Below are 22,044 nucleotides of genomic sequence, written 5' to 3' on the forward strand. Positions count from 1 at the left end.
GTCTCTTCACTAAAAAGTGTGATATCACCATCCAAATTAACACTGTTCTCTATTCCTCTGTTTTCTGAGGCTAGGAGGGGGCTGTTAACAGTATGGACAAAGCTGACATGATACACTGTGACTTTGAAGAAATTCTGATGATACTGAGAAAGTTGAATACATTTTGTTGAATAAAGCCATAACTTAATTTGTAACTCTTTAAATATTTAGATTAGGACATATGCCTCTCCATTTATCTTCTTGACCCAGGCCCGGTATATGTCTGAGAGAATCTGGCTAATTTTCTATTATTTTACTGATAACTAAAATAACTCCACCTGTCTCCAAATGTCTGACTAGCTATCTCCACAAAAAATGGAAGACTAATTAAGACATGCTATCAACATTCTAGCAGAAACTTGGATAAAGCAAGAAAATATGCTATCAATCACTTCTAGGAATGCTGATACAATCAAAGAATGCAGGATTGGTTGCTTTGCACACTGGTGTAAACACAGCAGGAGCCGCACCACAGAAAGCCTTCCAAGACAGCCTTATTCAGGGAAGATGCTGAGTGGTTGGGCAATCACCTAACATGAATGTGGCTCTCAACTCATCCGTCAGCACTAAAAAAAAAAATAAAAAAAAATAAAGGGAGGAATGATAGCCTTTCTTGGTATGAGGACAGCATTAAAAGATGTAGTGTCATGTTAAAGTTATCTGTTTACCTTTAATAAATATTAAGATGTATCTTTTGCAATGTCACAATCACGTGTGCATGTAAGTCCTCATACATGTGTGTGCACATTCATATGGCAGCCAGAGCTCTACACTGGGTGGATTTTGTTTTTCTTATTCTCATCCTAGACTATTTATTTGTTCTTAAAAATATTTATTTAATATTTTGAGTGTTAGTTATAACTGGGAAAAATATTCCTGCCAAAGACAACATGTAGGAATCAGAAAACAACTGAGAGAGTTGGTTCTTGACATATACAACATACAGCATGTAGGATTCTACTCTCTCAGTATGATTAAAGTGGTATATACTTATGGATATATATCACAATAATTATATAAACAATAAATAAATGCATTAAAATAAATAAATAATTTTGGAAGAGAGAAAGAAAAACCATCTTGTGTTGAGTTTTAGCTGTCATACAAATGTGCCCTCACATGTACACATGAATATGTACATACAACAGACACATCTTAATAAGTATCAAAACTATACAGTATTAAATATGACAGAAAATGTATGTATATATGTATGTATTAATATTTTATATTGAGATAGAGTCTCTCTAAATACCTGTGGCTGTTCTGGAACTCACTATGTAAACCAGGATGATGTCATGTTCCTAGAAACCTGCCTGTCTTTACTGCTCAGTGCTAGTATTAATGGTATGTACCAATATGCACAGCAAAAATGGAATTTTAAAAGAAAATTGGTGAATAAAAAGGTATGAAAAAATAATTTTAAAAGTTCTTGTAAGATCTATGTCATGAAGCATTCATCCTTTCTGTGGCCTGCTTCTTTTTAAAATGTGGCACAAAATTGTGAATGTTACTTAAAGATTGATATTTTAACATGATATTGTTCTTTCTCTTTCATTCCACTCTCAAAAGCTACTGAAACAAGCACTTCACTGTCCTTCCAACATGGTTTGATTTGCCTCTTAGTTTCTTTGCTTGTTTTTAAGTAGAATATCATTTATATCTCAGATGATCCAAGAACATCCTGTCCTAGTATGAACTTTTGTCTGTGTGGACACATGCAATGTCATTGTGACACTCTGGCAAGCTGTTGTAATGTGGGGCTAATCATAATTTTTACAGTACCTTTTGGGCCATGAAAAAAATTTCCACCATAATTCCCTAAAAGGAATTACTAGTGTTCTGGGTTGTCAACTGGAACTTGATAGTAAGATTTACTGCTGATAGCATATACACTTTTGTTATGGAATTATAAAAATTAGGCTGGGTTTAAAGAACAAGCTAATTCCCTTCCAGCTATCATTCACAATAGCAGAGGTATCAGTGGTTACTCAGCCATCAGTCCTGTGAACTACAATAATGACTTACCAGGAAAGAGGTACCCAAAGTGAAGTAGTTGCATAACTACTATGAGAGTATCCAACTATTTCCCTTCTTGCTTTTTTCAAATTCTTAGCATATAACTATGAAAAAAAATTTAAGGAGCTCAGTTTCGGATGGGAAAATATGTCTAATATTGATTTATTTTGTCCTTTTATACATATTTTATTAAAATGCCAACAATGAAGTATAATGTACATACAACCAGGACATGCTGTAGGATGGTGGTCTTGAAAGTCTGAGTTATCCTCACTGGAGCATGGTTAGAATTTCCTGTTCTGGAAATCATAAGGATAATAATTTTGCCTAGGGTAAGCTAACCTATACTTGTATTATGGGTGCGTATTCTTTTATTGTCTTCCTATACTTAATTTGTTGACTTGTAAAAAGACTATATTGTTAGTTTTATATTTTGAAACATTGTTTTTAGTTATTTGGTAGATTATTAGGCCATAAACATTCACTTTTTAATAGAAGGACTTTGATTTGCTTTATAGAAATGAAAATTACCCTAAGTTTTATTACTGATTCTCTGAAATCTATGCCATATTTAGAAGGACCGCCATGCTGTTGAATGTTAAAACTGTCATTTCATTTTCTCAGTAATGTCTGTAAAGTTAGTCTTGGAATTGTATGAATATAATGAATATTTCTTATTAATACATTATTTATAATTTATTACATATGTGCACTATGTATAGTATGTCTCAATCATATTATTTGCCAATATTGTCTTATTGTCCTCTTCCCATTGAAGCCCTCTTTTTCTAAAAGTCTCCTTCGCATTTTGATTTTTTTTCCCTTGGCTGGTGTTTGACATCATTCTCAATCTGCCTTGTTTTTACGACGTTGAGAGTAACCTGTCCACAAATTCTGGCAAAAGTTTGAGTCTCCTAAAACAACAATCGCTTGAAAGAGATATTTCAAGGTGTTCCACTCATATGGAGTATATTTTACAAGACAAGGCGTACCTGAAGAAAGCAGATACAACTGCATAAACTGTCACCACTGAGTTTCACTTCCCTAAAAGCTTACATTCATTTTTGTGTCACACAGCTGTGACTCATAGAATACCTATGTTAATGAGATCATATAAGGGCAAAAAGGCTTGCAAATCAATGGCAAATTAGGTAGTAGAATAGATTTTAGAACAATTACCTTGGACATTAAAGTATTTCACAAAAATGATGACAGTGAGTAAGCACTTGACTTTCTTTTTGTCGATGTTGTCTTTGTGTTCATTAAAGGTATCTCTGTGCTTTGAGGTAAATCTAATTTCCTGTGATCTCTTTGGTTCTTCAATCAATTAAACATGTTGAAATAGAAAAGTGATGGGTACTCAAAGATCTTCCATTGTAAACAATTCAAATTTACCTACCTGGTATCTGGAACATTGAGTCAAAGGATGTCAATGTGCATTTTGAAATTACAGAATGACATTTATTATCTACAGTACACTGAACAGAAGTTGGCATCAAAGGGAAAAAACTTTCTTAAAGTTCATGATAATGACTGAAAGAAGAAAAGTTTTGTCCAAATTTTTTCATTATTTCTTTCTACACTTTTATCTTCTATCTTACTAGAGTAATAAATTTTGTCTAAATGTTTCCTATGTACTATCTAGCAGTTTCTTTTAGTTAAGTTTCTTTTCCTGATAAAATACACTAAAAAGGCATCTTAAGGAAGGAAGTGTTTATTTCTGCTCACCATTCAAGATTACAATTGATCATGGCAGAAATTCCAAGTAGCAGGAACTGACGGAACTCGATAGTGACATGGTACCCAGAGCCAAGGCACAGAGTGATGAATGCTTTTACTCAACTCACTTTCTTCTTTTAATAAAGTCCAGGATCTCATCCAAGGGAATAGTGTCTGTCATTCATGGGAATGGGTTTCTAGCTCCATTAGCACTAAAATCACTCTATTCTGGCTGGTTTATGTAAACTTGACATAAGCTATTGTCATTTGAGCAGAGGGACTGTCATTTCAAAAATGTTCACTGCACGGTTGGCTTGTGAAGTAGCCTGTGGTGCACTTATCTCCTTGAGTGATAGTCGATATGGAAAATCCCACTTCACAGTGGGTGGTGTCAGTCATGGTTTGCAACTCTGGACCTGACATATATAACAAAGATATTTGAGTAAGACTTGAGGAGCAAACTAGAAAACAGCACTACTCCATGGTGGTCTCTGCATGTTCTCTGCCACCTGGCTCCTACCTTGAGTTCCCATTCTCACTTTCATTGACGATGGACAGATAATTGGAAATATAAGCTAAAATATACATTTTTTCCTTTACAAGCTGCTGGTAGTGATGGTGTTTTACCATATCAATAGACACATAGACTTAAAAACTACCTGTAAAAACATGCTAACTAATTTAGACAATTCCTTAAAAGTGTGCCTAGAAGCTTGCTCCAGGTAATTATAAGCCTTGTCTACTTCACATGTAACAAAATTTGACAATTACCCATAGATTTGTTTCACCCAAGGACAAACCCATGCTGCATGTAATGTTCAAAAAGAGAAAGAGAGAGATTCAAGATTGTGGATTTCAGGGGTGGGAGGTGGGGTATCAGAAATTACCTGAAGGATTTCTGAGCATGAACAACTTTCCCAGAATTTCTGATTTAGTACTTACAGATGGAGCCTAAGTGGGTTCTATTTAATATATTTTTAGTACTTGTAGTTTGACTGACACTTGAAACAAATATCCAGCTGCCCTTCAAATAGTAATTAAATGTATTTTATTCACCATAACTTAAGTTCCTTATAAACGTTTATATATCTTTCACCAGCTAGTTTCGACTTATCCTTTTTATTTAAAAAATGTTCTGTGTTTTTATGAAGTTGTTATATGTACATGTGTGTGCAAGTATCCCAAGAGACAAGAGGAAGGTGTCAGGTCTTCCAGAGATGGAGACAATGGCAGTTGTGAGTCATCCCATATGTATGTTTGGAATTAACCCTAAATCCTCTACATTAGCAATATGTGCTCTTAATCATACAGCTTCTTCTTCATCCTCTAGCTTATTCTTATATCTTGCCTCTCACTGTCCTGAACTTTGATTTCCTGTGTCACACACACACACACACACACACACACACACACACACACACACACCAAGCATTTACAAGTAAAACTTTGTGTCTTAGTGTCAAAATCATAGGCCTAATTTGACTAAATAATCCATTGCATACAATTCAATAATGATAAACAATGCATTCATCTTTATTATAGTCTAATATAGTGAGCTGAATCATAAAGAATGCTACTAATCTTTCAAGATATAGTTTTTTGAACTTTTATCTGTAATCAAAATCTCTCATATTTTCTTTCTATTTCTCTAGTGAGCTTTTAAAATTGCAAAAGAGCAGTCGTGTATGATCGGACAGTCCAAAAATCTCACATACTCAGTAGGTTAAGGCTTCTACTGAATAAAATATTACTTGAATGTTAAAAATACAGAGGTTCCTGATGCTACTTGGTTGATAGAGTTCTGTAGGTTGATGTCATTATGCAGGTGAAGGCAGGTACAGGATAAAAATGAGGCCTGTGATTAGATGAAAAGGAAGGATGGGTGGGAGAAAAAGTTTTAGAGAGGCAGAGGAGGCCGGTGTGAGGAGACGGAGCTGAGAGAACATGGCAATGGATGTTAAAATTCCTGTCTGCACATAAGCTAAAAGTGCTTATCCTAAGGTTGTTTTGATGAGGAATTTAGAAATGGTCATAATTTAAAAGGGAGGAATTAGCTAGAATTGATTTGTACAGCCATAATCTCATTTGGTAACCAAGCTAAAGTCATATCTTCAGATTGGTATAGAATTTATTCGTTACAAAATTTTAATATTACAAAGTTTGGACTCAGTCCTTTGACTTATGTCATTACAATCTTCTCAGTTGATTAAACATAGGAATTAGGAGCCAAATAACAAATTTGTGGCTCCTAGTTTACCATTAGGTGGTTTTTAAATATTCTTGTCAGAAATAGTTGAGAATAGTTAGTGGACAATAGTCCACATTACCTTATATAGATAGATGGTTTTCAAAAAAAATCTGAAATCCAAAAAGTAAGACATTTAAAGGTATTTATCTTTTAGTGAGACATATCTGCTCCAAACACTTCCCCTATGGTGGAGTTAAAGAAGAAATTGAACATCTCTATCTCCAGGTGAGGTAATACTTTGTGGCTAGGCAGCCACTGGCCAGAAACTGCCTATTTCACCTACAGATCAATACTGATCAAAAAGAGACACATTATGCAAAATACTCAACTGATAATCTTTGCTCAGTCAGAATTATCAGCCCTTCTAGATTTGTGCATTTCAAAGGTCTGTCAATTGATCCTGGGCCAGAAGACTAAATACTAGCTCTCATATGTTGCTAACAGGGGACTGAGCTAGTAGAAATTTGTCTCTACAACCTGACTCAGCTCTGGAAGCAGGGTTAGGCTTCCTGTTTCTAGATAATTGGCCATTCTCAGATTTCTGATGGAGTTGAAGACTAGTTAGTTTCATAGCTCACCCAAACTAACTTTGAGAAAACCTAGCTGTCTAGATGATTTTTAATGTTAATAGTTGTGCACAGCTTAGAGTGAATAAAAAAATAATTAAACAGAAAGGGTGGTATGTACCATGATGTCATTATGTAGCAAGACAGGTCCAGGATAAGCAAAGCCTATCATTGGATGAGAAGGAATGGTATGTGGGAAAAAGTCTAGGAAGGGGAGAGGAGGAGGAGAAGTGGGAGAAATCAAAATGGATATGATGGAGCAGGATGATCCAGATTCAGGTGGACTAGGTCAATTTTATCTTGTCTAAGTGGGTGGTTTATATCTTTATTAATTGGCAGTGTGGATATTCTATTGTGTGGATATTCTATAGATTGAGATCTTAACATATAAATCTGATAAATTTCAAGTTTCTAGAACTCTGATTTTACAGGACTACAGAAGATGTAAGAAAAGTTCTTGGTGGGTAGAGAGGCAGCCTGGAGAGGGCAGCTATAGAATGCCTGGGACTAAAGTGACACCAGGCCAAGCTAGAATGGGATGTGTGTGTCTGGTGTGGTAACGACCTTCTAAGGGGACAGTGTGAGAAAGCATCTGGAAGAGAAACAGCTGGACTATGCAACTCCTGCGGATTTGCATGGAGTGGGAATTCATGGGTACCAGTAGCCACTGACCCATTTTTATTTTTTCTGAAGCAGAGTTCCATTTTTAGTACCACATGAAGGGGATTGTGGGCATGCACAACTGTAAACCCAGTATCCAGGAATTAAATGCAGAGGTATTAGCAGTTTAAGAGAGTTCAATACTACCTTAAATTACATGAGATCCAGTATTAGGATAATAAATTAATTGAAATTAATTAAACAAAAAAGACTATAGATCTAACTTACTGATAGTTTTTTCCTAACACGAGAATGTCTTTAATTTCCATCGCAAGTAATATGCACACACACACACACACACACACACACACACACACACTCACAGACACATACACACACACACACATGAACTCATTTTATACACATAACAGAGATAGACACATATAAATACACATACATATACACATACTCACACACATTCACACACATACATATACACAGTCACATACACATATATACACATACACACACTCACATACATACACATATGTACATATATACACGTATACACATAGTCACAAACACATGTGTATACATATGTATATATACACATACACATATACATACACATACACATATATACACACATACATACACACACACATACAGAAACATACATATGGACATATAAACACTCCTAAGGAGACATATAAATTTTGAAGATTAGGTATAAAGGTCCACTTGCTACAACTGCAAATCACCTGGGAATAGACTCAGTTCAGCCTTTATTTGACTGTCATGTAACATGTCTATAGGAGATTGTTTTGATTCTTGATTGAAGGAGGAAGACTACTCTGAGTGTAGTCTACACCATGGGTTGGGGACTAGACTGCATAAATGTGAAGAAATTTACTTGAGAATAAATAAGGACAAAAATGCATTTTTTCTCCTTTCTCTTGACTGTGGATACAATGTGACTGGCTAAGGAATTGAGTTCTTGCCTTATCTTTTCTGAAATGATTAATTTTAATTAGGAATAATAAGTCAAATAAACCTCTTGTTCCCCGATGCTTTTTAACACAGCAACAGAAATTATATTAAGATACACACACACACACACACACACACACACACACACGCACACACACACACACACGCTGCATGCATACATAGGTACACAAAGAAAAAGTAAATAGAATTATTGATTTTTATCTTGTACAATTGTTACCTCAGTAGAGAAGCAGAGTTTGGCCCAGTCATTTTCAGATGTTGGTGGAGATCTACCCTGGAGACTCCTCCTTTGTAGCCTAGCCAAGTTATAGGGGATTAACATTCCTATTTACAGACCTCCCTCCCACTCCTGGGAACCTGCAGGGAGGACTGACTCACCTCATAGTCGATATCCAGGACCTCTGTCTCACCCTTGGTCCAGAAGTGCTGTGTGTTCCTGTCCACAGTGAAATTTACCTGCTTACCCACACGCTCCAGGAACACTGAATGCCAGTGCTGGTCATCCAGAAGGCTACCCAGAATGGCCGAAGGTGTGATGCTGCTGAGCCAGGCTTTTTTGTCATCTGCAGGAGAAAGTTAGCGAGGAGTCTTAGCCTGAGCAGCTATGAATCCTACTTATCAATAGCATTGAGTACCAGGTACCTGATGTTTCTTCAAACAAACCCAGCTCAATCTGTCTCTGTACAGTGGATACCACTGTGCATGTGGAAGGAGTCATACAACAGGCTTTCATCTCAGGTTTCAGAACCAGGTTCTAAAACTAATGGCATACACCTCTACTTCATGACAGGAAATGTAATGTTTTCAGGAAACCATCAATCACATTGTGACAGAAATGTTTACAATTTTGACCAAAGCAATAAGATTTGAAACAGAAATATTAAAAAACATAATTAAATACACACACACACAATTTGGAAGGATAATGAATGAAGAATGCAGAACTTGAACCCTCACAGTGTATCTATGCACACACAAATACAAGAAAATATAACTACTCCAGCTGCAAATGTTGAGGGCTTATTATATGGACTGAGTCTCTCCACTAATGTCTGCCACCATCACACAGAATTTGCCTCAACAATAAAGAAAAGCTGTCATTAGTTATACATAATTTTTTTAAATCTTTATATATTATAAAGATGTGTGTGTGTGTGTATGTGTGCATGCACTTACATATATGCATGTATGGATTTGTGTTTCTCCTTTCACCATATATGTGCTAATATCTAACTCTATTCATCATGGTTTTAGCGAACACCTTTACCCACTCAATCATTATTTGGGCCTCTAACACATTAATTTTAGTTTGAGAGAAGAACATTAATCACAATCCCACAAAGAATATGATAACAAAGTGTGCCTCTTTCTTGTATTGTATCATCTTTAATGCATCCCGTATTTACCTGTGCACAGGTGACACTGTGTTACTTCAAGGGGTCAGGAGCAGCTAATCTCCCTGTGAGATGCTCATTTTGCTCACTCCTACCTTCTCTATGGCCTGTTTATGTTGTTTGTCACACTGAGTAAGGGTATCTGGCTTCTTCCAGGAGTTATCATGGGGACACCACACTTAGCATACTTGGAAAGTAGGAATGGTGAGTTAATATCTACTTCTGTTTCATTGATTTATTATTTATTCCAAAGTCATGAATTTTTATCATTGTCATATTATGCTAATGCAAGAGTAAATATCCCTGGCTCTTCTTCCTCCCCATTCTCTGAAGAACATTGCAGTCTAGTAGTACAGGCCATGGTCATATAAGGAAGGTATGGAACAGGAGTGGGAGGTCTCTCTTTTGAGAATACCTGTATTGGTATCTTTAAGAAAATAATAGTTAGGACACAGGACCTCATAAATACAGGCAACGGGCTAAATGCAAAAGAAGAGATAGTATCCACTCAGCTTGGAGAACTGGTAGCCAGGCTGAGGGTTATGCAGGAACATTGTCCTTGGGAAGGAAGAAGAGACAGGGATATTTATTAATACACTAGCATAATCTAACAATGGTAAGAATCAAAGCCTTATAGAATAAATAATAGACAACAAAGGAGAAGCAGACATTAATTCACCAGTCCTACTTTCCAAAGGTCCTCAGAAGAGAAGAAATGGCTGACATGGTTAGTAGAACCCTTCAGAACTCTCTGTATGAGACTTCAGCATTTGATTAACACCAACGTAACAGGTTAGCAGCAATGTAAAATTTGACATTTGCAGCCAATTCAGCTTATATAAGTTGTACCAACAAAATCTTGATGTATATATTTATGAGTAATTTTACCACATATTTCTTTGTTTAAGAGAGAGAGTGAGACAGAGACAGAGACAGAGACAGAGACAGAGAGACAGAGAGAGAGAGAATACATGACACAAGAGCCCTAATGCACCTTTGCAAGTCAGAGACAGCCTTAAATATCAATCTACACCTTCAATCTTATTGGAGATAGGGTCTCTTGTTTGTCTCTGAATATATGAGTCTATGACCCTCTAGAGATTCTCTTCAGTCTCTCAAGCTACTGTTAAGCTGAAGCATAAAGAGTCTGACATTATGGAGATACTGGAGATTGAAATTCAGATTCTCACACTATGTGGCAAGTAGCTAACACATTGAGCCACATCCTTAAGCACTTTACTGTGTTTTTCTCTTAGATTAGGAGAATTTAAAAATCTTTTTACTTTTATATCACTTTTATGAGCAATATTCTCTTACTTTTACTAGTTTGTTTTTTCCAACAATTTGGATATAGTCCAGTTTCCACAATACAGAGTTTGAGGGGAATCTTTCTCTTCTTTGAATTTTTGTACATTAACACTGATGCTATTTTTCTATTGAAAATTCATTATGTGATGGCTAGGGAGATGGCTCTGCAGTCAAAGTGCTTGCTGTGCAAGTACAAGGACCAGAATTCAGATATCTAGAAACCTTAGTAAATGCCGGGTGGATATGGTAGCACACTGTAATACCAGTCCTGGACAGTGGAGATTGAGGATTTTAGTACAACCTGCCTCACAAGACTCTCTATCTCACTAAATTCTGGGTTTTCCTGAGAGACCCTTCCTTGATTTTTGCCCACATATGTGAAAAGGAAAAACCTGTACTCACATATGACTACCATTCCTGCATATGAAAAACAGAAAAAGAAAAAAAGAATTGCCATAATTTCTCTTCTCTATAACAAACCATTCCTTCTTTAAGTGAGAGGAAATATCACAACATGTTTCTCTACTATTTCATTTAGCAATTATTTCCCAGGTCTTGCATTATGTTAGAAGATAGGCAGTTTGTACTGGCTGATCCCCATTTGTGCAATATCTTAGTTGAGCATCTTAAGATAACACAGTCACTGAATTGCAGACAGAATAACCATGTTGGTTAAGTCAAAGTCAGAACACTACATAGGTCACCTGCTCTCTAGAAATGTATTCTAAGGCAATAAATTAATGTGGATTAAAAAAAAGGAAATGATTTTAAAATTGGAGACCACATTCTGTAGTTTGGAGAGAGATTAACCATACACGTAAAATCAACAATAGAATATAAGATAGTTGGTAAAGTTACATTTATGAAATTCTCATAATATTTTTAAATATTTATGAGTTAAACTATATTTTTAGATGAAATTAAAAGTAATAACTAATCAAGAAAATACCTAACAGCTGAACATTATCAATTTAGGATGTATACAAGTAGAATACAAATGTGCAAATGCACACTAAACATAACTACGCAAAGAAACCAATAAACACTATGACTTTATAAAGCAGAAAATTCTGCCACAATATAAAAAGGATGTTACTTCTCCTCTATATTTTAGAGTTAGAATAACTATTTTAATAGCCAAAAAGGGCACTCTGAAACTATGTTTATCCTATTTGAGTTCCTGAATGCCACGTGAATTATAAGGAAATACATGTGTTTCTCTGGTAGCTTCAAGGATGAATTCAATGTCATGAACATGATGGTAGGGATCTCAATATAATATACCACTAAGCTATGTTCATATTAACAGGTTCAATTTGCATTAAATGTATTTATTTACTTATATGGGACAAAGTAAGTGCAATTGTATACATTAGTAAGTCAGAGAAAAAAAATGTGGGAATTGGTTCTCTTCTTCCACCATACAGCTTCTAGGATTTGAATTCAGGTTGTAAACTTTGGCAGTAGGCACCCTTTCCCACTAAGTCATCTCAGAAGCCCACAGGTTTAATGCCAAAGTCACTCCAAAGAGTAAGATATAAGTAAGTTCTATCCACTCCTTTTTTTGGATTTTTTTTTTACTAAAACTTGGATATCTTACATTAAATCAGATTAAATGTGGTTTGGCTAAATAAATGTAGGGAACAAAGGTTCATAGCTTTATGTGACATACATGAAACATACATATGCATTTATATTTAAGTGACTGAATATTGACTCTCAAAAAGTAGAAAATTGAAAATCAATGCCTTTCAGAAGAATTTATAATTATTCTATAAATACATGTTAGTGATAAGAAGTTTCTGGATGTTATGTGATGTAGATTCCTAAGGTGTTTTGCTGAGGCAAGACCCAAGGGAGAACATATGATGTTTGGAGAAAGCATAAATAGAGCTCCAAGGATGTGAGGAAAGAGATAAAGAACAGTGATCAAGGAAGATACCTGAGATTCACCTTTGGCTTCAACAGTCATCTAAACACATATGCATAGGTCTTTCCTTACCCAAGTTCAAGTATAGGACTAGTCTGCCATTCTGGAGCTCTAGGGTGATGTGGTCACCACGTTGTCCCTCACCATGGAACAGAACACCATCTCCTTGCATGCTCTTGAACTTCAGGGAGATCACATCTTTGAGGGTGCTCATTGTCTTCTGACTGAACCTGTACAGAAGTGAGCTCCTGCCATCAAAGTCAGCAACATCTGATTCTGAGAGCAGAGAGAAGAGGGAAAGAAACATCAGTGTATTTCCTTCTGGAAGCTATTCTTGCTTCTCACCTTTGGTACTGCTCAGTTCACAGAAATGTTCCTTAAATCTGGAAGATCTCTTTTATAAGGAGGTACATGGAATAAAACCAACAGAAACAGAATCTAAGCAGTCAATCATTTGTAAACATCACAGACATACCAGGCTAGAGTAGAAACTACTATTAGTGACTACTGACCAAAAAAAGAGAAAAACAATAATAGATCCTAGAAGGGAGCTGTCACATAACTTCCTCCACTGTAGTGTTTTTAAGGGAGCCTCAAGACCAGGATTGGGCTTTCAGGTGAAAGGGATAGAATAAGACAAATACAATGGAATACACTGGTATCTTTATATGATGGGGCCTCAGAGATAGAGAGAAACTTGCTTTAAAGCCTGGAGAGGAAGTTTATAACTGTTTCTACTGAAGAGGGACATAGGGAGAGTGAAAGAAGTATCCTTTCTATTTAAAGGGTATTTAGAAAGACCAAGAGTCTCCTTAAAGAACAGCATTTAGAGTTCCTTTGGAGAAACCCCTCTGAGGATCATTGGACTGATCCTTGAGCAAATGAAATATATGATACTATATAATTTTTCATGGTTGAAACACAGACTGCTTCTTAATCTCTCTGCCCTAGCAATAGATGCAGGAAGCTGTGACCTGTTTCAGGCTATGTGATCTGGCTTAAAGTTTCAGGCCCATGTTCTAACAGTGCTTAATGAAATAGGATGGCAGTGCCATAGGCACCTGCACCAGGCTTCTCTGGGGCCAGTGCCTGATTTGTAAAAACCTCTTATAATTTACATTTCTTGCTAATTTGATTCTGACATTTAGAACTGTTTGATCTTTTCACCCTAACTTCCAGGCTAGAACTGTAAAAGAGATATCTTTTATTATGACAATTCTGAATTATTAATTCAGTCTTTACTAGAACTCTGTGCTGAGAATTCTGAAGATTCTTTGGGGTTTAGTGGGAAAGAATAGTGAACAGAAACATAATTTTAACAGAGTAGTAATGTGCTATGTGTGCCTTGTTCTGAGCTGGTATTGTATTGTTTTAAGGGTTTATGTAAAATATTCAGTCACTATTATTATATTTTGTCATTTACTCATATCTGAGATAGTCCTTTATTTGAGACATAAAGCTTAGCAAATGTGTGTGGTAATATATCTCTCAATACATATATATATATATATATATATATATATATATATATATATATATTGTCTAATGTCAACTCAGAATAAGTATATCTAGTAAATGAAACATGCTACTTTGCTGATCAGTATGACCTGTTTTCTGTGCACATAACATACTCACTCACTATGATGTTAGAGTAGAGATTGGATCAGCCTCAAACCTTAGTACAGAACTGACCAATGCCATGTTGGTGTAACAAGATTTATGATAATATTAATGAAGCATTAGCTTCCTGCCTAGTAACAGGAGATAGGGTGATGGTCACAGGACCCTAATATGGAAGTCAAGTCATTCCCTCTGCCACCCTCATCTGGAAGTGACCTTGTGAGTGTGTAGGTAGTGGAGGTTATGCAAGGAGGATTCTACAAAGCTTCCACAAGGACGTCATCCACAATAGGTGAGACTGTGCAGTGGAGTAGCTGTTGTACTAAAACTGATGCTTCTTTAGTTAAGTCCTACCCATGCTCTGTTAATAAGTTTAATAAGCTAAAATGTGCTTTTTGATCTGTCATCTATACACTATCTGGAGTGAAGAGCCATTTGTTCACATCTTCCCAGGAAAAGTTAACATGAGAATTGCAAATTGTAATTATAATTATTTTATTTCACAGTATCATCCTATATAGAAGAGCAGCACTTTATTTAATCCAGCTTTGAGTTAGTTGTATGCTCTAAACAAAGTTATGAAGTATATGTGTATACACAAACTGACTAGTTTCTCTGCAAATATCCAGTGGAGAAATTATTTTAAAATGTATGTGTGTGAGAAAGAACATATTCATGGATGTGTGCAGGTATGCCGTTGTACTTACAAATGGCTGTGGAGATTATAGGTTGACACTGAGTATCTTCCTCACTCTTATTCTAGCCTCATATAACCCACATTGTTCTTGCATTCACAACATTACCATGATGATTTTGAACTTCTCATGTTCCTGTTTCTATTTCCTCATGGCTATTGTTATAAGAGTATACCATGTACCAGGTTTTGTGCAGTAGTAGAAACAATTCAAGGCCTTGAATAAGGTGCACACACTCTTTCTACCCAGATGAACTGCCTCCCCCAACTCTCATTTTTCACTGAACTTGGTTCTCAGCATCTAGGCCTAGTGGATGGCAGATGAGTTCCAGGAACCGCATGTGTCTACTGCAAGACTGAGAGTACAGAAATGTGCCACTGAACCAAGCTTTTTACATGTTTCCTAAATTTACATGTTGCCATGCTTGTATGGCAACCACTTTACCACTAAGCAATATCTATAGTCCCTTCAAAGAATTATTTTAACTTATGTGCAAATTCTTTTACTATTTTATTATAAAAACTTGTACCTTAAAAATGGTATTACTTCTATAATAAAAAATATAAGAATACTTAATTATAACTTGGAAGAGATTTATCATATAGCATCTTAACAGGGTGAAACAGAGGTGAAGGGTTGTGAGTACAGGATAGAACTATTCGTGTTTGAGATTCAGAAACCATAAAAATTCATTTTTTCAGGATTTACTAAGCAATTAAAATACTTAGATTGACTATTCATAATGACAACTTGATTATTTTTCCTGTTCACAGATATATAATTGTCTTTAATGAATGAGATTTTAAAACAAAAAAATCATGATTTTTCTATAATTACATTGAAAGTAAAATTCTATAATTTATTCCTTAATATAAGAAATAACAAAAAGGTCCTGAGGACTCCATATTATAAAAAGCAACTCATGTGATGTAGGGAGTCTTTCAGAACTTCCTGTGTTTTTCCAAAACTTCCCACTTGATGTTAGCATTACATCTTTGCATACAGAGCCCACTGGACTTGAAGCTGAATCCATGGAGTTCTTGGCACTGTTGCTCTTTTTAGGGTAATGAGCTTCATGGCTAGAAAGAACTTGAAGATATAGCTTGTCAGCTGGATAACCTTTGCAACATTATCTCCTTAAATTTTAATTTCAATATAAGAAATATACATTAGAGACATATTTTTAGAGAAAAAAACACTTTTCAGGGCTAAGAATATCATGTAGCAAGTAAAATGTTTGCTGTACATCAATGAGTACCAGCTGCACTCAGACTCTAGACTTCCATTAAAATAACAGTAAGTATCTATTATTCAAGAACTGGAGATAGATACAGGAAGATCCTAGAGACTTGCTCTTCAACAACTCTAACTAAAAGGCAGCACCAAGTTGAAAAACAGGGTATTCATGGGGCTGGAGAGAAGGTCCACTCACATAGGTGGTTCACGACAAGTATGACTCCCAATTCAGAACATCCCAATGCCTTCTGGACCCTGAAAGTTTCTGCACTCTCATTGGTACATACTTCCAAACTAAAAATATATACTCATGCTTAAAAGTAAAATAAAACAAATATTAAACAAAGTGATCAGAAACTGATTAAGATACCTGATATTCATCTTGATACTATGCAGACTCATGTGTGTGCACATGCAAACACACACACACACACACACACACACACACACACACACACACACACGCATGAGTAAATGTTGAAAGATTCCAGAAATGTTGGAAAAGAAGAAATAGTGTAAGGCAGTTGTGATCGTATTGTTTTGTGTGTGTGTGTGTGTGTGTGTGTGTGTGTGTGTGTGTGTGTGTGTGTGTGTGTATATATATACAAAATATGTATATGTATACATATATACATTATATATATATACAATCATCAGACAATGAATAAGCAAGGAAACAAATGAATGTATAATCTAATAATTAATTTTGCTAATCCAACTCACTTCATAAAACAGTAAAATATATACACCTTATCAGACACACTATTTGTTAAATCAGTATGAAATAGATTACCAATTGTAACTGGATTGATTAGAAGGGCCTTGAGGATATTAACTGATGCTCTATTAGATGGCCTTATGCTTTCACTCAAATGGTGCTGTTTTACTCTGGTGTCAGGCTTCTCTGCCCAGTGTGTGCCAGGCTAACTCCAAACTTTCTACTGAGTCATTTGAAAATATTTCACCCATGCTGCTATGCATTCTGTGGGCTCCTACTCTCTTTGATTAGGGTCATTCTGCCAATGTAGCAGCCATCGAGGCTTTGCTGCCCAGAAATGCAGAAAACAAACATATAGCACTCATCAGTGCTTAGCAAGGTGAATATATACATAGAGAGACTGAGCCATTTCAGAAAGGAAAGGAAGGGTCAAGTGCACAAAGGAAGAATCAGTATGTTGATCCTGGTTGAGAAGATATTCACCTTTGTCACATGGTGGAGGATGGGTGTAAAATGGAAACAAATCCTTTACCCCACTGAGCAATCTCCCAGTAACATGATTACTACTTACTAGGGAAAACAAAGTAACCAACAGAACAAAATATACTCTCCAAATTAGCTCCAAATTTTGCAATGGCTTATGGAAATGAGTGTGCTATGGGTTAAACAAACTATCCTTGGATAATTATTAGCATATATTTAACTCATTTAATGGACTTGGCAGTCATACATAATCTAGACTATCCTTACTTTGAAAAAGGAAATTTGAGACTCAGAAGATGATGCACCCATACAAAAGCAATCACAAGGTAATGAGTTGTTTGACATTGAAGACAAGTTTCTCCTAGTTAAAGAAGGGGGTTATTTTAAGGATTTGTGATATATAAAGCAATTTCTGCAGTTTGAGGAAAACATACACTGGGAAAGTCAAAGTGAGCAAAAGGATAAGTAAATATTAGCTATTAAGTAAATAATAAACAAGCTACAACACATAGAGTCAGGGAGGCTAGGAAAAAGAAGAGCTCTTGGGGTAACAAATATCCCAGGGAAGGGGAATTAGAATGGATTGTGCATTTAACCATCTGAGCATGAGGGAATGGGGACAAAACTGATCAAGGGTTAACATGCAGGAAGAGTCACCTGGAATTGAAGAACATTTGAGGAGTTATGTGGGAAAATATTGCAGTGTAAAATCCCAGGAATCTATGAGGGTAATCCTAGTAAAGACTTCTAGTAAAAGGGGATACAGAGCATGAACTGCCCTTTTTTTGTTACCAGGTAAGTCTCTCAACGTCAGGCCTGGTATACATTTAATTGAGTTGTTGGACAAGGGGGTTCTTGTAGAAATCTCTAAACCCAGTGGGTAAATCTAAACTCAGGGTGATGCTAGGACAGATGGTTGTGCTCTTTAAGCTAAAACTGATAACAAGGCCTCATTGCTGAGCAAAATACCTGCAAACCTCATTGAACATGGAGAGGTCGATAAAGTGCCCGTATGAAGCTTTCACACCTTCTTTTGTTTAGGGAGGTATTCTATAGGCTACTTAAGAAAAATATAGACACCAACCCAGCCACAAAATCTTTGACCTAAATTATTTACTGCTTGCAAGAGATAAAATCAGCAAACACAGAGCCTGCAGATGTTTGAATTAGGACTTCTGCACATACGTTGTGGCTGTTAGCTTGGTGTTTTTGTAGGATTCCTAACAGTTTTAGACTTTGAATCATTTGTCTGCTCTTGTGACTTTTTTTTTCTTGGCTTGCATTGTCCAGCCTTGGTATGAGGGAATTTGCTTTGTCTTCCTGTATTTGTTTTGCCCTGTTGGGTTGTTGTTTCTTGGAGAGCTGATCATTTCTTAACGAAGACAGAAAGGAAATGGATCAAGGGAAGGGGGATATGGAGAACCTGGAAGAAGCAGAGGGAGCCGAAATAATGGTCTGTTTGTTTTACATTGAAAAACAATCTCTTTTCAATAAAAATGAAAAGAAAAGAAAGAGAACTGGTGAAAAACAAAGAAAAATGAAGAGTAGGTAAGATGGTGCAGCAAGTAAAATATTTTGCTGTGCAAGTCTAACTATGAGGTCTAATCTCTGACATCCACAGCCAAGAGCAAGAAACAGACTGACCTCTGAATTTACACTATAGTATGCACATATCTCCAAACACATCACATACATCTCTGCATCTGTGTCTCTCTATGTGTCTGTTTCCTCTCTCTCTCTCTCTCTCTCTCTCTCTCTCTCTCTCTCACACACACACACACACACACACACATACACACACATATTTTTAAAATGCTTATTTCTCTATTTTACAAGTTAATATGAAATTCCCTAGCTCCTAGGGTTCTGCATTTCTTCATGCACACAAAGTTCGTGGTCATTCAGAGCAGTGGGTTATCATGTAAGAGCCTGAGCAAAAACATTTGTATTTGGAAAGATTTTAGGGTAGACTTGTGGTACTTTTCCAAAAGGCATGGATTGAATATGGCAGGTACCCATAGTAATTTTTCAGGTTCTCATGTCCTGGAACATGAGACTGGAGGCAGTGCTAGAAGTAGATACATGAAGAAGTTTATGAAAGGAGCACTTTGTAGATTATGAGGTCACGAAAAAAGCTGAGAAAATCAGAGGCTTGATGGTAATATAGTGTGTGTGTGTGTGTGTGTGTGTGTGTGTGTGTGTGTGTGTGTGTATGAGGAGGTCACATATGTATGTATAAATATGTAAAGATGGAGACCAGAGGTTGATGTAAAATATTTTCCCTCCTTCCTTCCATTTTAGTTTTTGAGACAGAGTCTCTAACTTGAATCCAGAGCTCATTAAAAGTTAGCCTTGCTTGACAACTTGTTCCTGGAATTCCTGTTTCTACTTTCTCAGAGCTAAGATTAGAAGTGGGATTCTATACCTGCTTTATATTTATGTGGATGCATATGACTTATATTGAGGTTTACACACCAGTGCAGCAAGCATTTTACTCACAGAGAAGTCTTCCCAAATCCATGGCTGGCTCCTACTAATCCTTTATACAATACATACCTATATCTTGAATGTATAGCATGGATGGGGAGTGAAACCCTAGGTAAAGTTCTCTGGTTCTGGACTCTAACCTGGAGAGCAAATACACAACTCTCAATCCAGAAGCAGCAGGCAGTCTCTGTTTGGCCAGACCAATGGAGACATTTTGTACCCTATCTAATGTGAGATAGAATGTCAGGAGTATTGTGGAACCCTGAAAGTTGCTTGGTTCCCCAGTGGAGCTAAGGTTCAAAGTCCGGGAGACCTTGCAGAGACAATAGGCATTTACCTGTTTCTGGGCACCAGGTCCATGTCACTAGCTACAGGTCCACATAGATTTGTGGCCATCCATCACGTAAGGTCAACACCCCAAGCCCCTCTACATGTGGAGCATGTGACCTATAGTCACATAGGATCAAGACAGATCTCCATTTTAATGAGGTACCTAAAGGCCTAAAATCCTTAGCCAGTAAGCTTTCCTTCCCAGACACTCCTCCCTGCAAAAAGTATTTAATCACAAGCCCACCCTAAGAAGTGGGGTACGGTTTTACTTATGCACTTTTTGCCAAGACAATAAACGTTGTAAAAATCTGGACTGCTGTTTTTCATTGGATCTGCCATGTGCAGCCATGGAGAAGGCTGTCACCTATAGAGCTGCCATCAAATCTCCCTAGAAGGCCTCTCTGTACTCCCAGCCACAACCACATCAACTGCCAAACCAAGCCTCAAGTTCATCCCCTAAATTCTGCCACCCCTTCCTTGGGTCTAGATACAGCCCACAGGCCCCACACCTTGGTGGTATCCAGCAGCACCTGGGTGACTGAGAACCTGAGAAGCAGACTGCCCCTGCCTTGTTGTAGAACTGGCTGGCCCCTTGGACATCAAGTTGTGTTTCCTCATCTGTAGAGCAGTGTCCTGTGGCTTCCCTTCTGCCTGACTCCCACCTGGTGATGGTATAGAGTAAGTGCTAACAACTTTCGGCATCTTGCCTCCCTGAGCTGCTGTGCTCTGTTGTGGAGCAGACTCAGCACCCCATAACCCTATAGAGTATATCAAACTGAGGGAAATATTTCTGAAAGTCACAAATATTGCCAGTAGAGAGCTGTCAAGAAAAGAGAATATACAAGGTTAAATCTTGGATCTCTAAAGCTCAGCTGGGTGTAGCCCTATCTTTTCAGAAGAGCAGTATTATATATAGGGAAGCAAATAAGAAATACAGTATCAAGGACCTCATTGAAATAATTATGAGCATATGTAGGAAATAAAATATGTTGGTTCATTTTCAAAATAAAAATACTTTAAGTCCTCGTAGGTCCAGATATAAATGAAGAGAAAGCATTGGGAGACTGTAGACTTTGATATTTTAAAAGATAACTTAATAAGGAGTTTTAAATGTTCCAAATCCCCTTACTAGTGCACTGTATAAGGTAGGAGTAAACACACTGTAAATAGGACAAGGAGTCTGTTTAGAAATAGTTCTTTATTTTGTTTTGTTTTCATTTTATTTTTATAAATTATAAATTGGAATTCAAATTTACATTTCAAATTTTATTCCCTTTCCAGGTTTCCCATCCATAGACTCCCTATCTCACCCCCTACCCTTTCTTCTTTGAGGGTATTCCCCCACCCATCTACCCACCCCTTCCTGTGTCCCCACCCTGTCATTCCCCTACACTGGGAGGTCCAGGCTTGGCAGGACCAAAGACTTATCCTCCCCTTGGTGCCTAACCATGCCATCATCAGCTACATATATAGTTGGAGCCATAGACATGTCCATATGTACTCTTTGGGTAGTGGTTTAGTCCCTGAGAGCTCTGGTTGTTTGGTATTGTTGTCCTTATGGGGTTGTGAATTTCTTTAGCTCCTTCAGTCCTTTTTCTAACTCCTCCAACGGGGACCTTGTTCTTTTCAATGGTTGACTAC

General features: G+C 36.8%; 1 protein-coding gene across 1 annotated transcript in view; it reads right to left on the bottom strand.

Annotated features, from left to right (window-relative positions):
* Cntnap5bl1 (contactin associated protein family member 5B like 1) overlaps nt 1-22,044 on the bottom strand; it is a 985,855-nt gene that overhangs the window by 569,528 nt on the left and 394,283 nt on the right. Inside the window, 2 exon segments of the mRNA NM_001329899.4 lie at nt 8,581-8,765; nt 12,907-13,110. Of these exon segments, the coding sequence (NP_001316828.2) occupies nt 8,581-8,765; nt 12,907-13,110 (389 nt within the window).

Source organism: Rattus norvegicus, chromosome 13 (assembly GCF_021556685.1).
Source record: "Rattus norvegicus strain SHRSP/BbbUtx chromosome 13, alternate assembly SHRSP_T2T, whole genome shotgun sequence".
In the NCBI taxonomy this organism is placed as follows: Eukaryota; Metazoa; Chordata; class Mammalia; order Rodentia; family Muridae; genus Rattus; species Rattus norvegicus.